We start from the raw sequence: 14,137 nt of genomic DNA, 5'->3' as shown, positions 1-14,137 counted from the left end.
CTTATTCCTATTTTTTGCATGGTATATCTTTTTATATCCATTTACTTTCAACCTATCTGTATATATCTTGCAGGCAGCATATAATAATAGGGTTTTCTTTTTTTAATCCACTTTGTCAATTTATGGCCTTTAATTGCAGTGTTTAACCTAAGAGTTAGCAAACTGTGTCCCTCAGCTCAAATCCTTGTTTAGGAAATTACATTTTATTGGAACACAGCCACATGCTTTATTTTCTGGGCTGCTTTTGCATTATAAGACTGAGTAGTTGTGACAGAGACTGTATGTTCCAAAACTCTCAAATATTTACTATCAGGTCTTTTATAAAAAAAAGTTTGTTGACTCCTGATTTAGACCATTAACATTTAAGGTGATGTGGTTGGATTTAGGCCTATTATTTTTTATTTTGTTCCATTTTTTTTTTCTGCCTCCTTTTGGATATTTTTGAATTTTTGTTGGTATTTGATTATATCTTTTGGATTGTTAGCTATATTTTCTTGTGTTTCTAAATTGTCGGTGTAGGGATTATAATACCTAACTCAGTGTACTTGTTAATATTAAACTACTTCATGTGAAATGGTGATGGTAAGACCTTGCAACCATGTGTAGGTTCCTTCCCTTTCCACCACTGCCCTGACCTTTTTGTTGTAATTGTATGCATCCTATTCTCAACGAGTGTCATAAGTTTTGCTTTTAACAGTCATACACTTTTATAAAACTCAGTGGGAAAAACAGGAGGCCATTGTATTTGTCAAGCTACTTACCCTTTTTCTTTTATTCTTCATTTCTGAATATTAAAGTTTCTGTCTAGTATCATTTCCCTTCAACCTGAAAAACTTCTTGTAGCATTTCTTACAGATCAACGCTACTAGTGACAAATTCTTCTAATTTTTTTTTTCTCTTCTGAAAATGTCTTTTAACTCATGAGTATTCCAAGATTTTCCACTGGTTAGGTGTAAGGTGTAAAAAACCTCTCCTCTGTTTCTTTCTCTACTCTCAGTACTGTACTGTATTCACAACACTTCACTTCTGACATTAGATGTATCATTTTTCCAGATATCAATATCAATTCTCTGCAACACCAGCTGGGTATCCTACAATTCAGTTTTCACACTAACTGGAATTAGTTTAGACCCCACAGATTAAGGACTCAGGCTCACAACACTACCCTTCACTTCAGATGACAGTTGCAAGCAGTAGGTCCCTGGATTACCCAGAATTTCTATCCAAGTTGGCTACAAATTGGAGGTTTCCAAGTTTCTCTTCTTGGATTCAATCATTTGCTAGAACTGCTCACAGAACTTAGGGTGATCTAACATTTACCAGCTTATTATATAATAAAAGCTATGATAAAGGATACAGATAAAGAGCCAAATGAAATGATACATAGGGAAAAGTCTAGAAGGGTCTCAAATGTGGGAACTTCTGTCCCTGTGGAGTTGGGGTGTGCCACCCTCCTGGTGCATGGATTTGATGGATGTGTTTACCAACCCAGAAGCTCTCCACACCTCATATTTTTGAGATTTTTATGGAGGCATCATCATGTGGCATGATCACTCATTAGTTCAATCTCCAGTCCCTCCCCTTCTAGAAGGAGGTGGGGGGGGGTGGGCTGAAAGTTTCAAGTTTCTAATCATGGCTTGGTTGACAACTCCTGTTGACCAGCCCCTGTCCAGGAGTCCACCAAAAGTCACCTCCTTAGAACAAAGGACATTTCTGTCACCCAGGAAATGCAAAGATATTTAAGAGCTGTGTCAGAAGGAGGATCAGAAACCAAATATTTGAAAAGATGCTCCTAGCATTCTTATCACTTAAGAAATTACAAGGGTTTTAGGAGCTTTGTGCCAGAAACCAAGGACAGAGACCAGTGTGTGTGTGTGTGTGTGTGTGTGTGTGTGTGTGTGTGTGTGTGTTTCTCTTTCACAATATGGAGTTCTAGGTTGTCATTTCTTTTGTGTTAGTATTTTAAGTATATTGCTCTGCTGGCTCAGCAAGTGGTCTTTTTTGGTGATAGTTTCTGAAAAGAAATATGCAGATATTTGAAGCATTGTTTTTATTCCCATTTAAAGATAGGGTGGCTCAGTTGGTTGAGCATCCAACTGTTGATTTCTGCTCAGGTCATGAACCCAGGGTCATGGGATCGAGTCACACGGAGTGTGGAGCCTGCTTGCGATTCTGTCTCCCTCCCCTGCTTGTATTCATGCTCTCTCTCTTAAAAAAAAGGGGGGGGGGAGTCTATCTTAGATCTTTTTCACCATTACTTAGCACACCTTTCATGCACAGATGTATAATAAATTTTTTTGAATTTACTTTGTCTTACATTTTAAGTTAATATGAAGACTAGATAGGCTTATTAGGGTTCCATTTTGGCAGGGTCTGAATTGCCCAACAGGTGTTACTGCTGTTATATTTTATAATGCAAGATCCCTTCACTAGATATAAATAACCAGATGAAAGAAGCCATGCATTACCAGTTTTCTGAACTAATTCTCTCCCTTCCATTTTTCCTGGGTTACTTGGCTTCCTTTCCATGTAAAAGGAAAATGGGAGGCAGTAGGTACTTTTCAAAATTTCTTGCCTTTCTTCTCTTTTGCATAGAAATTACTCATCTTTTTATAAAATAATGGACTATTAAGGGACATGCAGAAAGAAATGAACCAAAAACTGTTCTGGAAGAGTTATGTATTTTGTAACATTGCACTTGATATTTAATATCTATAGAGAGAATTAAATACAGCAGAGATTTCCTGTTGAAGCTCTCAAGTGTTTCCATCTGCAGAAAAAAACCAGACTTTCTGCCTGATCATCCCATTGTACTTCAAAAACCGGTAAGTAGTTTTCTAATTTTATATTCTAAAATATTTTTCTTTAGTATTTTCACTAGATTCTCACTAGATTTTTAATCTTATTATGAAATATAACTCAGGAAAGTACACAAATGTATAATATAACCAAACTGTAAGTAATAATAGAATGGAATTGTATTTTTAAGAAATACTTTTTCCATTGAAAGATACAGAACATCCCATATTAAATCTCGTAATCAATCCATCTGCAGTTGATTTTACTGTATGATGTGCGGTAGGGGCCAAGTTTTACTTTTTTCTACATGAATATCCGGTAATCCTAGCTCTGTTTATCGAAAGGGTGATCCTCTGCCACCTTGTGGTAATAGATGTGAGGTGTGTTTCTGGGCTCCCTACTCTTAGTCCTTCTATACAGTAAAACCAGTCATCCCACAAACAGTATGTCTTTGCTCTTCTTAGCGCTTTATATTTCTGTGTCACCGCCATCACATTTCACCAAAATGGATACAATAAATACACATATCTTTTAGGATATTGATTGGAAAGGACATGCATTTCACTACCAGACTTGGGTTCAAGCTGTGGCTTCACCTTGTGTACTAAAATATCATTCTAACTTAAGTCACTTGACCTTCTGTGTCTGTTCTGTGATTGTAGATAAGGCTGATAATCTCTAGTTGTTAGGATTAAATGAAATGTATGGAAGAGCTTGGCATGGTACTTAGCTCTCATTGTGCACTTAGTAAATTGTCTTTATTTCTATTTCGAGTAGAATTTGAGTTTAGAGTTTTCACAAACTATATAGGTAAATACTCCATGGAGATTAACTCAGAATATGGGCATGCTGAGAATGGCTCAAATGTGAGATGTGTAACATACTTCCTGTGCTCTCCATTTTTAGGATTTCTAACCTTTGGGAATCCAAAGCTTTTTTTTCCTCTTAGAATCTTCTGAATTTTAACTTACAGTGTTTCTCAGTGTTTCCTAAAGTCCCTACCTTGTAGAACCCTAGTCAAATTTTCAAAATTTAAGCAGAAATTTGTTTCTTTCAGAATACCTTGCACACAGGAATATTTTGTCATGAAAAATGTCCTTAATGACGTCACATTTTCCGACCTGTTCAGAGATCTTGATGTGTATGAGTAAATCAGTGCTATATATTGTCAAGTTTTCATTTGCAGACTTATTTCATCTCTGACATTTTATTTTGTAAATAAAAGTTTGACATACACATTATTTTGAACAAACCATGTACCACAGAAACAGAACAGGTTTAAAATACAATCTAGTATATTTAAAAATGAATTATGTTTTATTAAACACAGGAGAACTGTTTTTGACAAGTTCCAGTTACTATAATACTTTCTATAGCAACATGCATTTAAGATCTGTAAACACTTAATAGGGTCACAGTATTTGGTTTGATAAACTAGTAAAAACTGTATTCATTCAATCTAATTGATAAATTAACTTTTTCTTCTATGTTACAGGAAAACCACCCAAGTTTTAAGTAGCATTTTAAGAACAGATGAATTTGAACATAAAGAATTACTCGTTTTATATTTTGGACACCTGCAAATGAAGTGGACCTAGTAACAATAACTGTAATGGACTGTGACAGTTCAGCTTATTTTTAATTTTGATGGTTGGGTATTTGGTTTCTCCCTAAAATGAGAAAGATATTTTAAATAATTTTCTAATCAGTTTCAACTTTGCAGGCAGTTTCCTGCATAAATTGGGAAGTAACACTGGAAAGTAGGAATTCGGTTAGTAAAGTGGGAAGACTGTATTTATAATTTGCATGCTACTTGCAATTTTTTTTGTCTTTCATCTCTTGTAATAATGGAATGGAAATGTAAGCTGTAAAGATTCCCAAATATAAAGTATTTGCTATGATGTATATATGGTACATAATTTCTTGTTGCTTTTAAAGTTGCTTTTGTTCTCTTTGCCACTTATTTCATACCGGCATTTTGAAAGGCTCTTTACAATCTCTCCAGAGGCTTGGGATGATTCAGGATGTTCAATGCATAGTTCTCCATGACAGGAAACAGAATCTTTTAATAGGCAGTTCTTTGGTCTCTAGGTTTTCGATAGCATTAAGATTCATAATTACTAGCAGAGATTGACAATTTGGAAACCAGGAAACTGAAGGTGGAGAATAGCTGCTACTTGTTGTGTCTAATCAGACTACATGAACAGAAGTTGGGCAATTGCAAAATAAAACTGATATTTTTATCTCCAAAAGAGGAAAAATTTAGGCATTTGCAAATAATTGAGGTGCATTAAGTTTCAATTCTGTAATTTCTTATAACAAGAACACATGGATGAAGAATTTGGGGGTTTAAGCTTTTAACTCCTAAAAATTTTATACAATAAATTCCTGCATTTTGTCACTCTGGATGTTACTATTGAAAAAAAGTTTCTTCCAGCATAGTGTCAAAAAAGAATTGCTGATGTAGATAAAGGTAAGTGTAAACTTTCCCTACTTTTATTTTCTCAGATCCCCAGGTCTACTGGCAAGGCATTTGAGACCATCATTTGGCAGAAAGTTTATCTCATACTGAATTCTGAACTCCTAAAATCAGTACCTTTTTCCTCACTGGTCTTTGGGCTTGTTACCTAGATTTAAGTTTTTAGTCCATGGGAGACTTCCCATCTTGGTCTAGTTTTCATTACTTTGTTCCCCAGAAAGAGATTTTTTTTTAATAGGAACAAAACCCCCCATAAATTTATGGGTTAATTAAAAATGATACATTAATGCCTAGGGCCCAGATTTATAAATTTACGGGCTAATTAAAAATGATACATTAATACCTAGGGCCCAGATTTTTCACTTATTTTCTGTCCTATTTTCCCTTTATATATATATATATATATATATATATATATATACACACACACACACACACACACACGTGTGTGTGTATATATATATACACACACACACATATACTGTGTATCCACACACATTCTCACACACATAAAAATTTATATATAGTTTGTGTAAAAGCTGGGGTCAGTATAACCATATTTTTTTGACTCTAGTTAAAAAAAAACTATGCTAGAACCTATTCTAGTTTGGAATCTAAACAGCCATTCTGCTCAACACTGTTACTGAGGGCAGAAACCTTTTTGAAGTCCTACCACCATTGTACTTCGGAAACTGCCTCATACTTAGAAGACTTAGGTACTTTCTGATTCTAATACTATGTTTTTACTGGCTATAATTTGTATTTTTTTGAAACCATTTATAAACCTTTTCAAGAAGAGTTTGTATGTCAGACGCCACTGTATATAATCAGAGTGAGACTGCAAAGACTGTGCTCTTATCCGTTTGCTTTTGTACATGTGTATAGTTTGTTTGAATAATCATTGTACAACTCCATTCATGTTCTCTGCTTTGTATATAAATTAAAAGAGTTGAGCCAGGTGTTGTTTCATAGTGTTTGTCATCTTTAGAAATGACCAAAGACATACACACGTATGTACACATGCACACACACATTTGTGTGTGTGTATATGTGTATATATGTCAAAATTTACTGCCCTTGTCTAGTAGAAGCTATGAAAAAAATAATTTAGAGTGAATGAGGACTGAGGGCATACAAAGGTAGTGACAGAAGTTAGTATTTCATAAATTAGTTGGAGAAAATATTTTAGGTCAAATTTTATATTTAAAAAATATAATTTTAGTTCGACCTTCTGAGTTTTCCAACAGTAAAAAAAAAAAAAAAATAAAAGTTTTTTTCCTTGAAGACCTATGGCTTCAAAGGAATTTGGATTAGAGAATAACATGGTAACAAACTCCCATATGTACTGGATTTTCACTAGCAGCATTTACCGGAATAGATTCTATTAAAAATATGTAATATATGAGCTTGTACAGCAGAGCATATTAGGTATACAGTTAACTGTTCTAGTGACATTAGAGCTGTTGTCATTCTAGTGTTGAGACTGGGAAATGTTTTCTGTCCAATACCTTCCCTAAAGTTTTGTGCTTAATGTATAGTTCTTCTTTGTTCACTGAGGTTAAAGTTTTGTTTTTTAAATATTTTGAACTCATTATTTAAGTGCAAATGTCTATTTTTTAATAAGAAATTTAGTCCTCTGGATCATGTGCCAAAAATTTGAACCTGATTTTCTCAAACTAAGACTGTCCTCTTTTCTTGATTTGTTGAACTTACATACAGGGAATTATGATGCTAATAAATGATATAACTATATATCATTATAGAACTATACAAGTTCCATTACTAAATGGTACCCTAACTATCACAGAATTGTTCACTTGCAAAAAACCAGTTTATAACCTGACAGGTATATAGAGAGTGTAGATTATAGCCAAGATTGTTGTATACTCCTGTATCAACTTTTTTTCTTTTTAGCTTAAACAACAGAAAGGCATTTTCTCACAGTTCTAGAGACTGGAAGTCCAAGACCACGGTGCTAGCAGGGTTGATTTCTTCTGAGGCCTCTCCTTGGTTTGCTGCTGGCACCTTCTTACTGTGTCCTCATGTGGCCTTTTCTCTGTGCACATGCATCCCTGCCGTTGCTCTCTCTGCACATAAGGACACCATTTTGGAGCATGTATTAGCGTTTTTCAGTGAAGTGAATACTCAAAAGATCGTGAGTAGGGAATACAGTGAGCATTACTGAGGAATATAAGCTTCATTCACAGAAAACCAGTTACTTAAAAATGACAAAACACTGATTTAACCCCTAGCTTATGACAAATCCACAGAAGCTATCCTATATACTCTAAAAGTTCCCACTTTACTTATTTTTTATCACTTCTTTTTCACAAATTTGTTCCTTTATGTGTACACTTGTTTCACATATTAGGATTTTGCCACGAAAGGGTTTTAGGTTACAATGTAGCAAAACAGCAGACTTCAAAAATTTAGCTAAAATTCACATGAAAGATCTAGAAGACATTTTAGAAGAGTGCACGTCTTAAATATATTAAAAGTATAGTGTAGATTAGTAACTGCAGAGAATTTTCTAATTCACATTTTAGATGAGAATACTTGTTTTTCACTTGGAACCATGAGGAAAATGTCTAGGAACATCTAGTTGTTCAGGATCCACCATGAAGCTGAAAAGAGAAAAACAAATTTTTAAACGATGGAAATAATTGCCAGGGTGTAATCATTCTTAAAAAGACTATTTTCTCCCATCTTTAGTCTGCGTTATTATCTTTCACGTCACTATTTCCTAAGCCAAGTTGATCTCTTTCTTTGCAATATTTGTACCAGATCTTTAGGCACTTGGTTATAGTCTAATTTTGTTATGAATGAATGGAGCTTATCTTGGGCAATGAGGTCATAAATGTCCTGAAGATGAAATCATGTTGTTGGTGTTTTAATCTACCTGGCTAGTACTGGCAGCGGTTTGGGAGTATAAGACACTTTTACATAACAATTTCATAAAGATTGGGTATAAGCAAGTGGATGTGTTTTAAATATTTTTTTAGTACATCTATGTTGTAAGATTGAAAATGTCTTCCCTAGTGAATATAAATGTCCCAAAGACAAATCTATGGCAAAGTAAGACAGGCGGAATGCTGTGAGAAACAGACAAATGAAAAGGATTGAAACTTGTTTTCAAAGCTGAAGTGACATGCTGGCTGACAACAGGATCTTATTTTCTTGTGTATCTTCTTTTCTCATAAACCACAGGCATTTCTCCTTTGCCAAGGGATATTTTGCTCCACAGACCGAATTCTCACACTTCGGTCTCGGTGTTTTATGATGGCTAGTGGGCCTATTTAGCCATACTCTAGTATGACTCATTTTAATTATTTTTATATTCGAGAGTTCTTGGAATAGATTTTGGCTTGTATTTTACATAACTAGATACAGTCTGGTTTTGCTGCTTTATTTCTTAAGATGTATTTTAGGTAAACCACTTAGAAACCTAATAAAAAAGCAGTCTTCCAGAAATCATAATTAGTGAGTTAAATTAAAAATACAAACCTACTCCTCTCTGATACCTGTCTTTTCAGATTGTTTTGTAGGTCTAAATATGTATAGCGAAAACACTTTTATTTTTAGCCTTCATATGACAGACAAAATTTATAAAAGTGGTTATTGAAAATAGAAGTCATATGGCCATTAAAACTATAAATAATATTTATAAACTAATTCTAGCTGTTTGTCCAGGGAGGTGTGTCTACTGTTGCAATTTACAAAACTTTCCTATCAAAAAGAATAGGATGCCCCAAACAGATGTTTAAAAAATCTTGTTTGAGGGGGATTTAAAAAATGTGTTAGAAATCAAGCCTTTCTTTTTATTCTTCCAAATTTCAGTAGTCACTGTTGAAATTAGATGTGATATTAAAATTAGTGGAAAATAGGGTAGCAAAAGAAGGCATTAAATTGTATTGAACTTGGGCTCTGAGAACAAGAACTGAACCAGTTTTATTTGAGCCCAGCTCTTCTAACGTGGGAAATGCTCTCAGAAAGAGTGATAGAGAAATTTCAGCCACATTCATGGCTTTCTTATTTGAGGATTAAATCCGAGATACGCAGCAAGGGAAATTCTGCAAGTTTACCATCTCTAAGCCAGACAAACCTGTTCTTAAGATCCAGAGTAAGTGAATAGCCAAAGCTCACACCAGACGGTAAGTCTGACTGGAAAGCACTGACCCCTGATCTCACCTACTTTTACTTCCAGAATTTACCTTTTCACTTTCTATTATTCCATCAAAATCTACCCTAATTTTTAAATTCCTACCACTGTACCAAAACTGTTCTCTTGAACAGTGACCTCTGGTCAAATGCAGTTCTCAGTCCCATTCTCTCAAGGCCCAGTTCACTGCGTAGGCCCCTGAGGAGCACTGTGCCTTGCCTGTTACTTCTCTTTTGGTTTCCTTGCTACTCAACTACTCTGATTCTCCTACCTCTCAGTGGTTCCCCTTAATTTCCTTAATAAAGGAGGCTTTTCTCGCAACCTTAAAAATAAAGACATTTTCCTAGGCTTCTGTCAGATACCTTGTTTTTACAATATACCCTCTCTCACCAAGCCTGGGCTTCAAATATCTTGCCACAGTTAACTCCTGAAAACTGTATTGGCGAAGGAACTCTCTCGGTAGCTCCTGGTCAGGTGCTGCCTTTTTCCTGGCCTACGTTATTGCATACCTGACCAATCTTTCTCCTCCCGTGACATCCACCTTTCTCCATCCTGCCAGTTCCTACTGATTAGAGCATTCACTATCCCTCTCAAAGACCTTTAATGACTTCATATTACTAAGTTCACTCCTCATTGTATTTTCAACCTCATATCCTACACTTTCTTCTCTTTCCTCATGTATCATATATGAGCCTTATGCCACAGTCTTACTTTTGCACCAATTAGCCAAGCGGATTTACCATTTTTTGGATTTGTTCATGGGTACAGTTTACCAAAGTATCATCCTCCATATTTATTTGTCCAACTCTCACCTTTTAAGGTCCAGCTCCAGAGTCCTCTCTCTTAAAAAACCTGTTGAAGCAATCCCTTCTCAAAGTCCACATGCATATTATGACCATTAGTAACTACTATGTCATATCCTGAGCTTGGTTCTTTTCTGCAAGCTTTGGTCTTTCCTATTGCTATTCATGGGAAGGGACTCCATTTTTACTCTCTACTCTAGCTCTTAGCATAATGTTTATTCAAAGTTAGAACTCAGCACTAGTAAACAGGCTAAGAACCCCAGTGTCCCCAGTACTTAGCACATATAATAACACTGAGTAAATATATTTAATTGGTGTTTGTTAGGGCAGATGAACAAATGAATTTTGGTTCTCAATTATCTCAAGCCTTGGCTAGGCCAGACTTCTTAGACAAATTCATTTCAGATTTCTCTTTCAATTCTGCTTTACCCCAATTACAAATATTTTAACAGCTATTATAATAAAAATATTTCTAGCATGATTCTAATCTGCAGCCTCTGGGTCACATATTTCAAATTAATTGAATACACTAAAGTATAGTAAAGCATTTGAATAATTTTTTTCAAAATGTCATGATTTGACTTGTACTTCAAGTTTGTTAAATTATTGAAGATGACCAGAAAATGACTATTAGGTTTAATATAGCCAGGAATACACATAGGATCAACTAAGGACTCATGACAATAGAATATATAGATCTCTTATTTCCTCCTCCCACTTTCAGATTTTCAGATATACAAAGAAATAATGAAGAGAGAACCACTAATAAACCGTGTGTGTGGGAGAAAGAGCACACTATCTTTTTTTCCACACTATCTTTTAAAAAGCAAAAGACCATACAAAAACACATACAAGCACAGTGAAACCAGTATAATTACCAGGAACTAGCATAGTAGATGTGAGTTCTGGAGTTTCCAAGAAATCCACGTTACTTCTTTGGAATGTCTTGCTATAATTCGTCTGAAGGTGGCTGTATAAATATAGATTAAGGCTGTGAATTTTTATTAGAGTGCAAAACAGAGTTCAAATTCAACCAAAATGGCAAGGTTTTAGATGATTTGGATTGTCTGAATACAGACTTCTTTTTATCACTACCTACCCTAAAATAAAAAATAAAGGACATGTGTAATTTAACAACTGTCGGCAGAAAAAATATTTTAAAGTCTTCTAAAAACAGAATACCATTAGCTCCCTATAGAAGATAAAATAAAAGGAGAAAGACTTTAATTGCAGGAAGAAGTTTAAACAGAAGGAAGAATACATTGGCTGCCCCGATGATTAAAAAAATAGGATAGCTAAGAAGAAAGACTATAGATTTTCTCTCCCTAGGAGAAAATTAAATAAATAAATAAAAATCATCTTAAAGTGTAGGCCTGGAGTACAGAGTTGAATAAAGTTGCCCTTAAAGCTCCCTTTGGTGTTTAAGATTCTATTGGTGTCATTCTGTAGTATATTTTAAAAATGGTCTCAAAAATAAAATTTTGCATGAAATAGGTATTTCCAGGTATTTGTTACTTTCATTACCATAGTTTAAACCCTAAATATGGACTTACTGGAGGGCTATATTCACTGCCATTTAAAACCAACTAGATGGCACAAAAACAGACACATAGACCAATGGAATAGAATAGAAACCCCAGAACTAGACCCACAAACGTATGGCCAACTCATCTTTGACAAAGCAGGAAAGAACATCCAATGGAAAAAAGACAGCCTCTTTAACAAATGGTGCTGGGAGAACTGGACAGCAACATGCAGAAGGTTGAAACTAGACCACTTTCTCACACCATTCACAAAAATAAACTCCAAATGGATAAAGGACCTAAATGTGAGACAGGAAACCATCAAAACCTTAGAGGAGAAAGCAGGAAAAGACCTCTCTGACCTCAGCCGTAGCAATCTCTTACTCGACACATCCCCAAAGGCAAGGGAATTAAAAGCAGAAGTGAATTACTGGGACCTTATGAAGATAAAAAGCTTCTGCACAGCAAAGGAAACAACCAACAAAACTAAAAGGCAACCAACGGAATGGGAAAAGATATTCGCAAATGACATATCGGACAAAGGGCTAGTATCCAAAATCTATAAAGAGCTCACCAAACTCCACACCTGAAAAACAAATAACCCAGTGAAGAAATGGGCAGAAAACATGAATAGACACTTCTCTAAAGAAGACATCCGGATGGCCAACAGGCACATGAAAAGATGTTCAGCGTCGCTCCTTATCAGGGAAATACAAATCAAAACCACACTCAGGTATCACCTCACGCCAGTCAGAGTGGCCAAAATGAACAAATCAGGAGACTCTAGATGCTGGAGAGGATGTGGAGAAACGGGAACCCTCTTGCACTGTTGGTGGGAATGCAAATTGGTGCAGCCGCTCTGGAAAGCAGTGTGGAGGTTCCTCAGAAAATTAAAAATAGACCTACCCTATGACCCAGCAATAGCACTGCTAGGAATTTATCCAAGGGATACAGGAGTACTGATGCATAGGGCCACTTGTACCCCAATGTTCATAGCAGCACTCTCAACGATAGCCAAATTATGGAAAGAGCCTAAATGTCCATCAACTGATGAATGGATAAAGAAATTGTGGTTTATATACACAATGGAATATTACGTGGCAATGAGAAAAAATGAAATATGGCCTTTTGTAGCAACGTGGATGGAACTGGAGAGTGTGATGCTAAGTGAAATAAGCCATACAGAGAAAGACAGATACCATATGGTTTCACTCTTATGTGGACCCTTAGAAACTTAACAGGAACCCATGGGGGAGGGGAAGGAAAAAAAAAAACAACAGGTTAGAGTGGGAGAGAGCCAAAGCATAAGAGACTCTTAAAAACTGAGAACTGAGGGTTGATGGAGGGTGGGAGGGAGGAGAGGGTGGGTGATGGGTATTGAGGAGGGCACCTTTTGGGATGAGCACTGGGTGTTGTATGGAAACCAATTTGTCAATAAATTTCATATAAAAATAATAAAAAATAAAAGGAAAAAAAATAAAACCAACTAGAGTTATTTAATCTCAGAATAGCAAAAATTTTCTTTATCCAATTTGTAATTTTTTAATTAAAAAGGTGGATTTGTTTTTTTAACTTTGTTGAGGAATAATGGACAAATATGTACATTCAACATGTACAAAATGATTTGATACACATATACACTGTAGAATGGTTATCCAGAGAAGTCGATTTGTTTTTAATCTTTTCCAAACAATGTCTTTAATTTCCATCCCCTCCCCTGCTTTTTGCAGTGCTTAGAGACATTTAGAAAAGTTAAGCTATGATGATCTTAACCATTATATAGTTTTATTACAAAACACCACAGAACTTATGAAAAAATTAGAAAGTAAAATGACTTTCTCATCCTTTCTGTGTCCTTTGTTCACCTGCCCCCCTGACACTTTAGATAGCCATGACCCATATCTAACTCTTACTTGATAAGCATCAGTAGAATGGTTATACTTAAAGTAGGACAATTACCAAAGGTATTTGTTTCAAGAGGAAAGTGGTTTCTAATCCATGAAATAAATTCCTAAAAATTTGGGATTGAGGAAACTGAGCAAATGACACATTTTAAGGTAAGATAAAGGGAATGGGGCTTTTCCTACAGGTCCTAAAAATATCATGTAGATTTCTCCCTGCTAGCCAAAAAAAAAAAAAAAAAAAGGCTGCTTATTACTTACCTATTCCACACACTACTGTTCTCCCAAAACTCATAAATCATGTAGCGAGATTCATTGGAAAGCTTTTGTATGGAAATGCTGGAATGGAAAAGAAAAGGCGTAAATAGCCACAGGAAATTAAAGACAAACAGCAAACTACTTTTTCTAATCATCTCTGTATGTGGTATGAAACAATCTTATCTACTCATACAGGAAACACCCATGGTGCCTGC

At 35.4% G+C, this 14,137-nt stretch overlaps 2 protein-coding genes across 5 annotated transcripts in view; one reads left to right on the top strand and one right to left on the bottom strand.

Moving 5' to 3' along the window:
- Positions 1–4,704, top strand: part of CF2H8orf88 (chromosome F2 C8orf88 homolog) — a 37,191-nt gene extending 32,487 nt beyond the window's left edge. For all 3 annotated transcript variants that reach the window (XM_023248412.2, XM_011291305.4, XM_023248411.2), the window contains exons 5-6: positions 2,719–2,825; positions 4,295–4,704. In XM_023248412.2, coding sequence (XP_023104180.1) covers positions 2,719–2,825; positions 4,295–4,318 — 131 coding nt within the window. In that variant the 3' untranslated portion in view covers positions 4,319–4,704. The remainder of the gene's footprint in view (positions 1–2,718; positions 2,826–4,294) is intronic.
- Positions 3,979–14,137, bottom strand: part of NECAB1 (N-terminal EF-hand calcium binding protein 1) — a 197,788-nt gene continuing 187,629 nt past the window's right edge. Inside the window, exons 11-14 of one of the 2 annotated variants that reach the window (XM_011291311.4) lie at positions 13,926–14,003; positions 11,119–11,210; positions 7,835–7,902; positions 3,979–7,365 (exon numbers count right to left, since the gene is read on the bottom strand). In XM_011291311.4, coding sequence (XP_011289613.3) covers positions 7,877–7,902; positions 11,119–11,210; positions 13,926–14,003 — 196 coding nt within the window. In that variant the 3' untranslated portion in view covers positions 3,979–7,365; positions 7,835–7,876. Of the gene's footprint in view, positions 7,903–11,118; positions 11,211–13,925; positions 14,004–14,137 lie in introns of both variants that reach the window. The other variant, XM_003999959.6, reaches the window with a different exon arrangement.

Source organism: Felis catus, chromosome F2, assembly GCF_018350175.1.
Source record: "Felis catus isolate Fca126 chromosome F2, F.catus_Fca126_mat1.0, whole genome shotgun sequence".
Classification (NCBI taxonomy): Eukaryota; Metazoa; Chordata; class Mammalia; order Carnivora; family Felidae; genus Felis; species Felis catus.
Note: the sequence above shows the minus strand (reverse complement) of the source record. Positions and strands in the feature narration are given on the sequence as shown.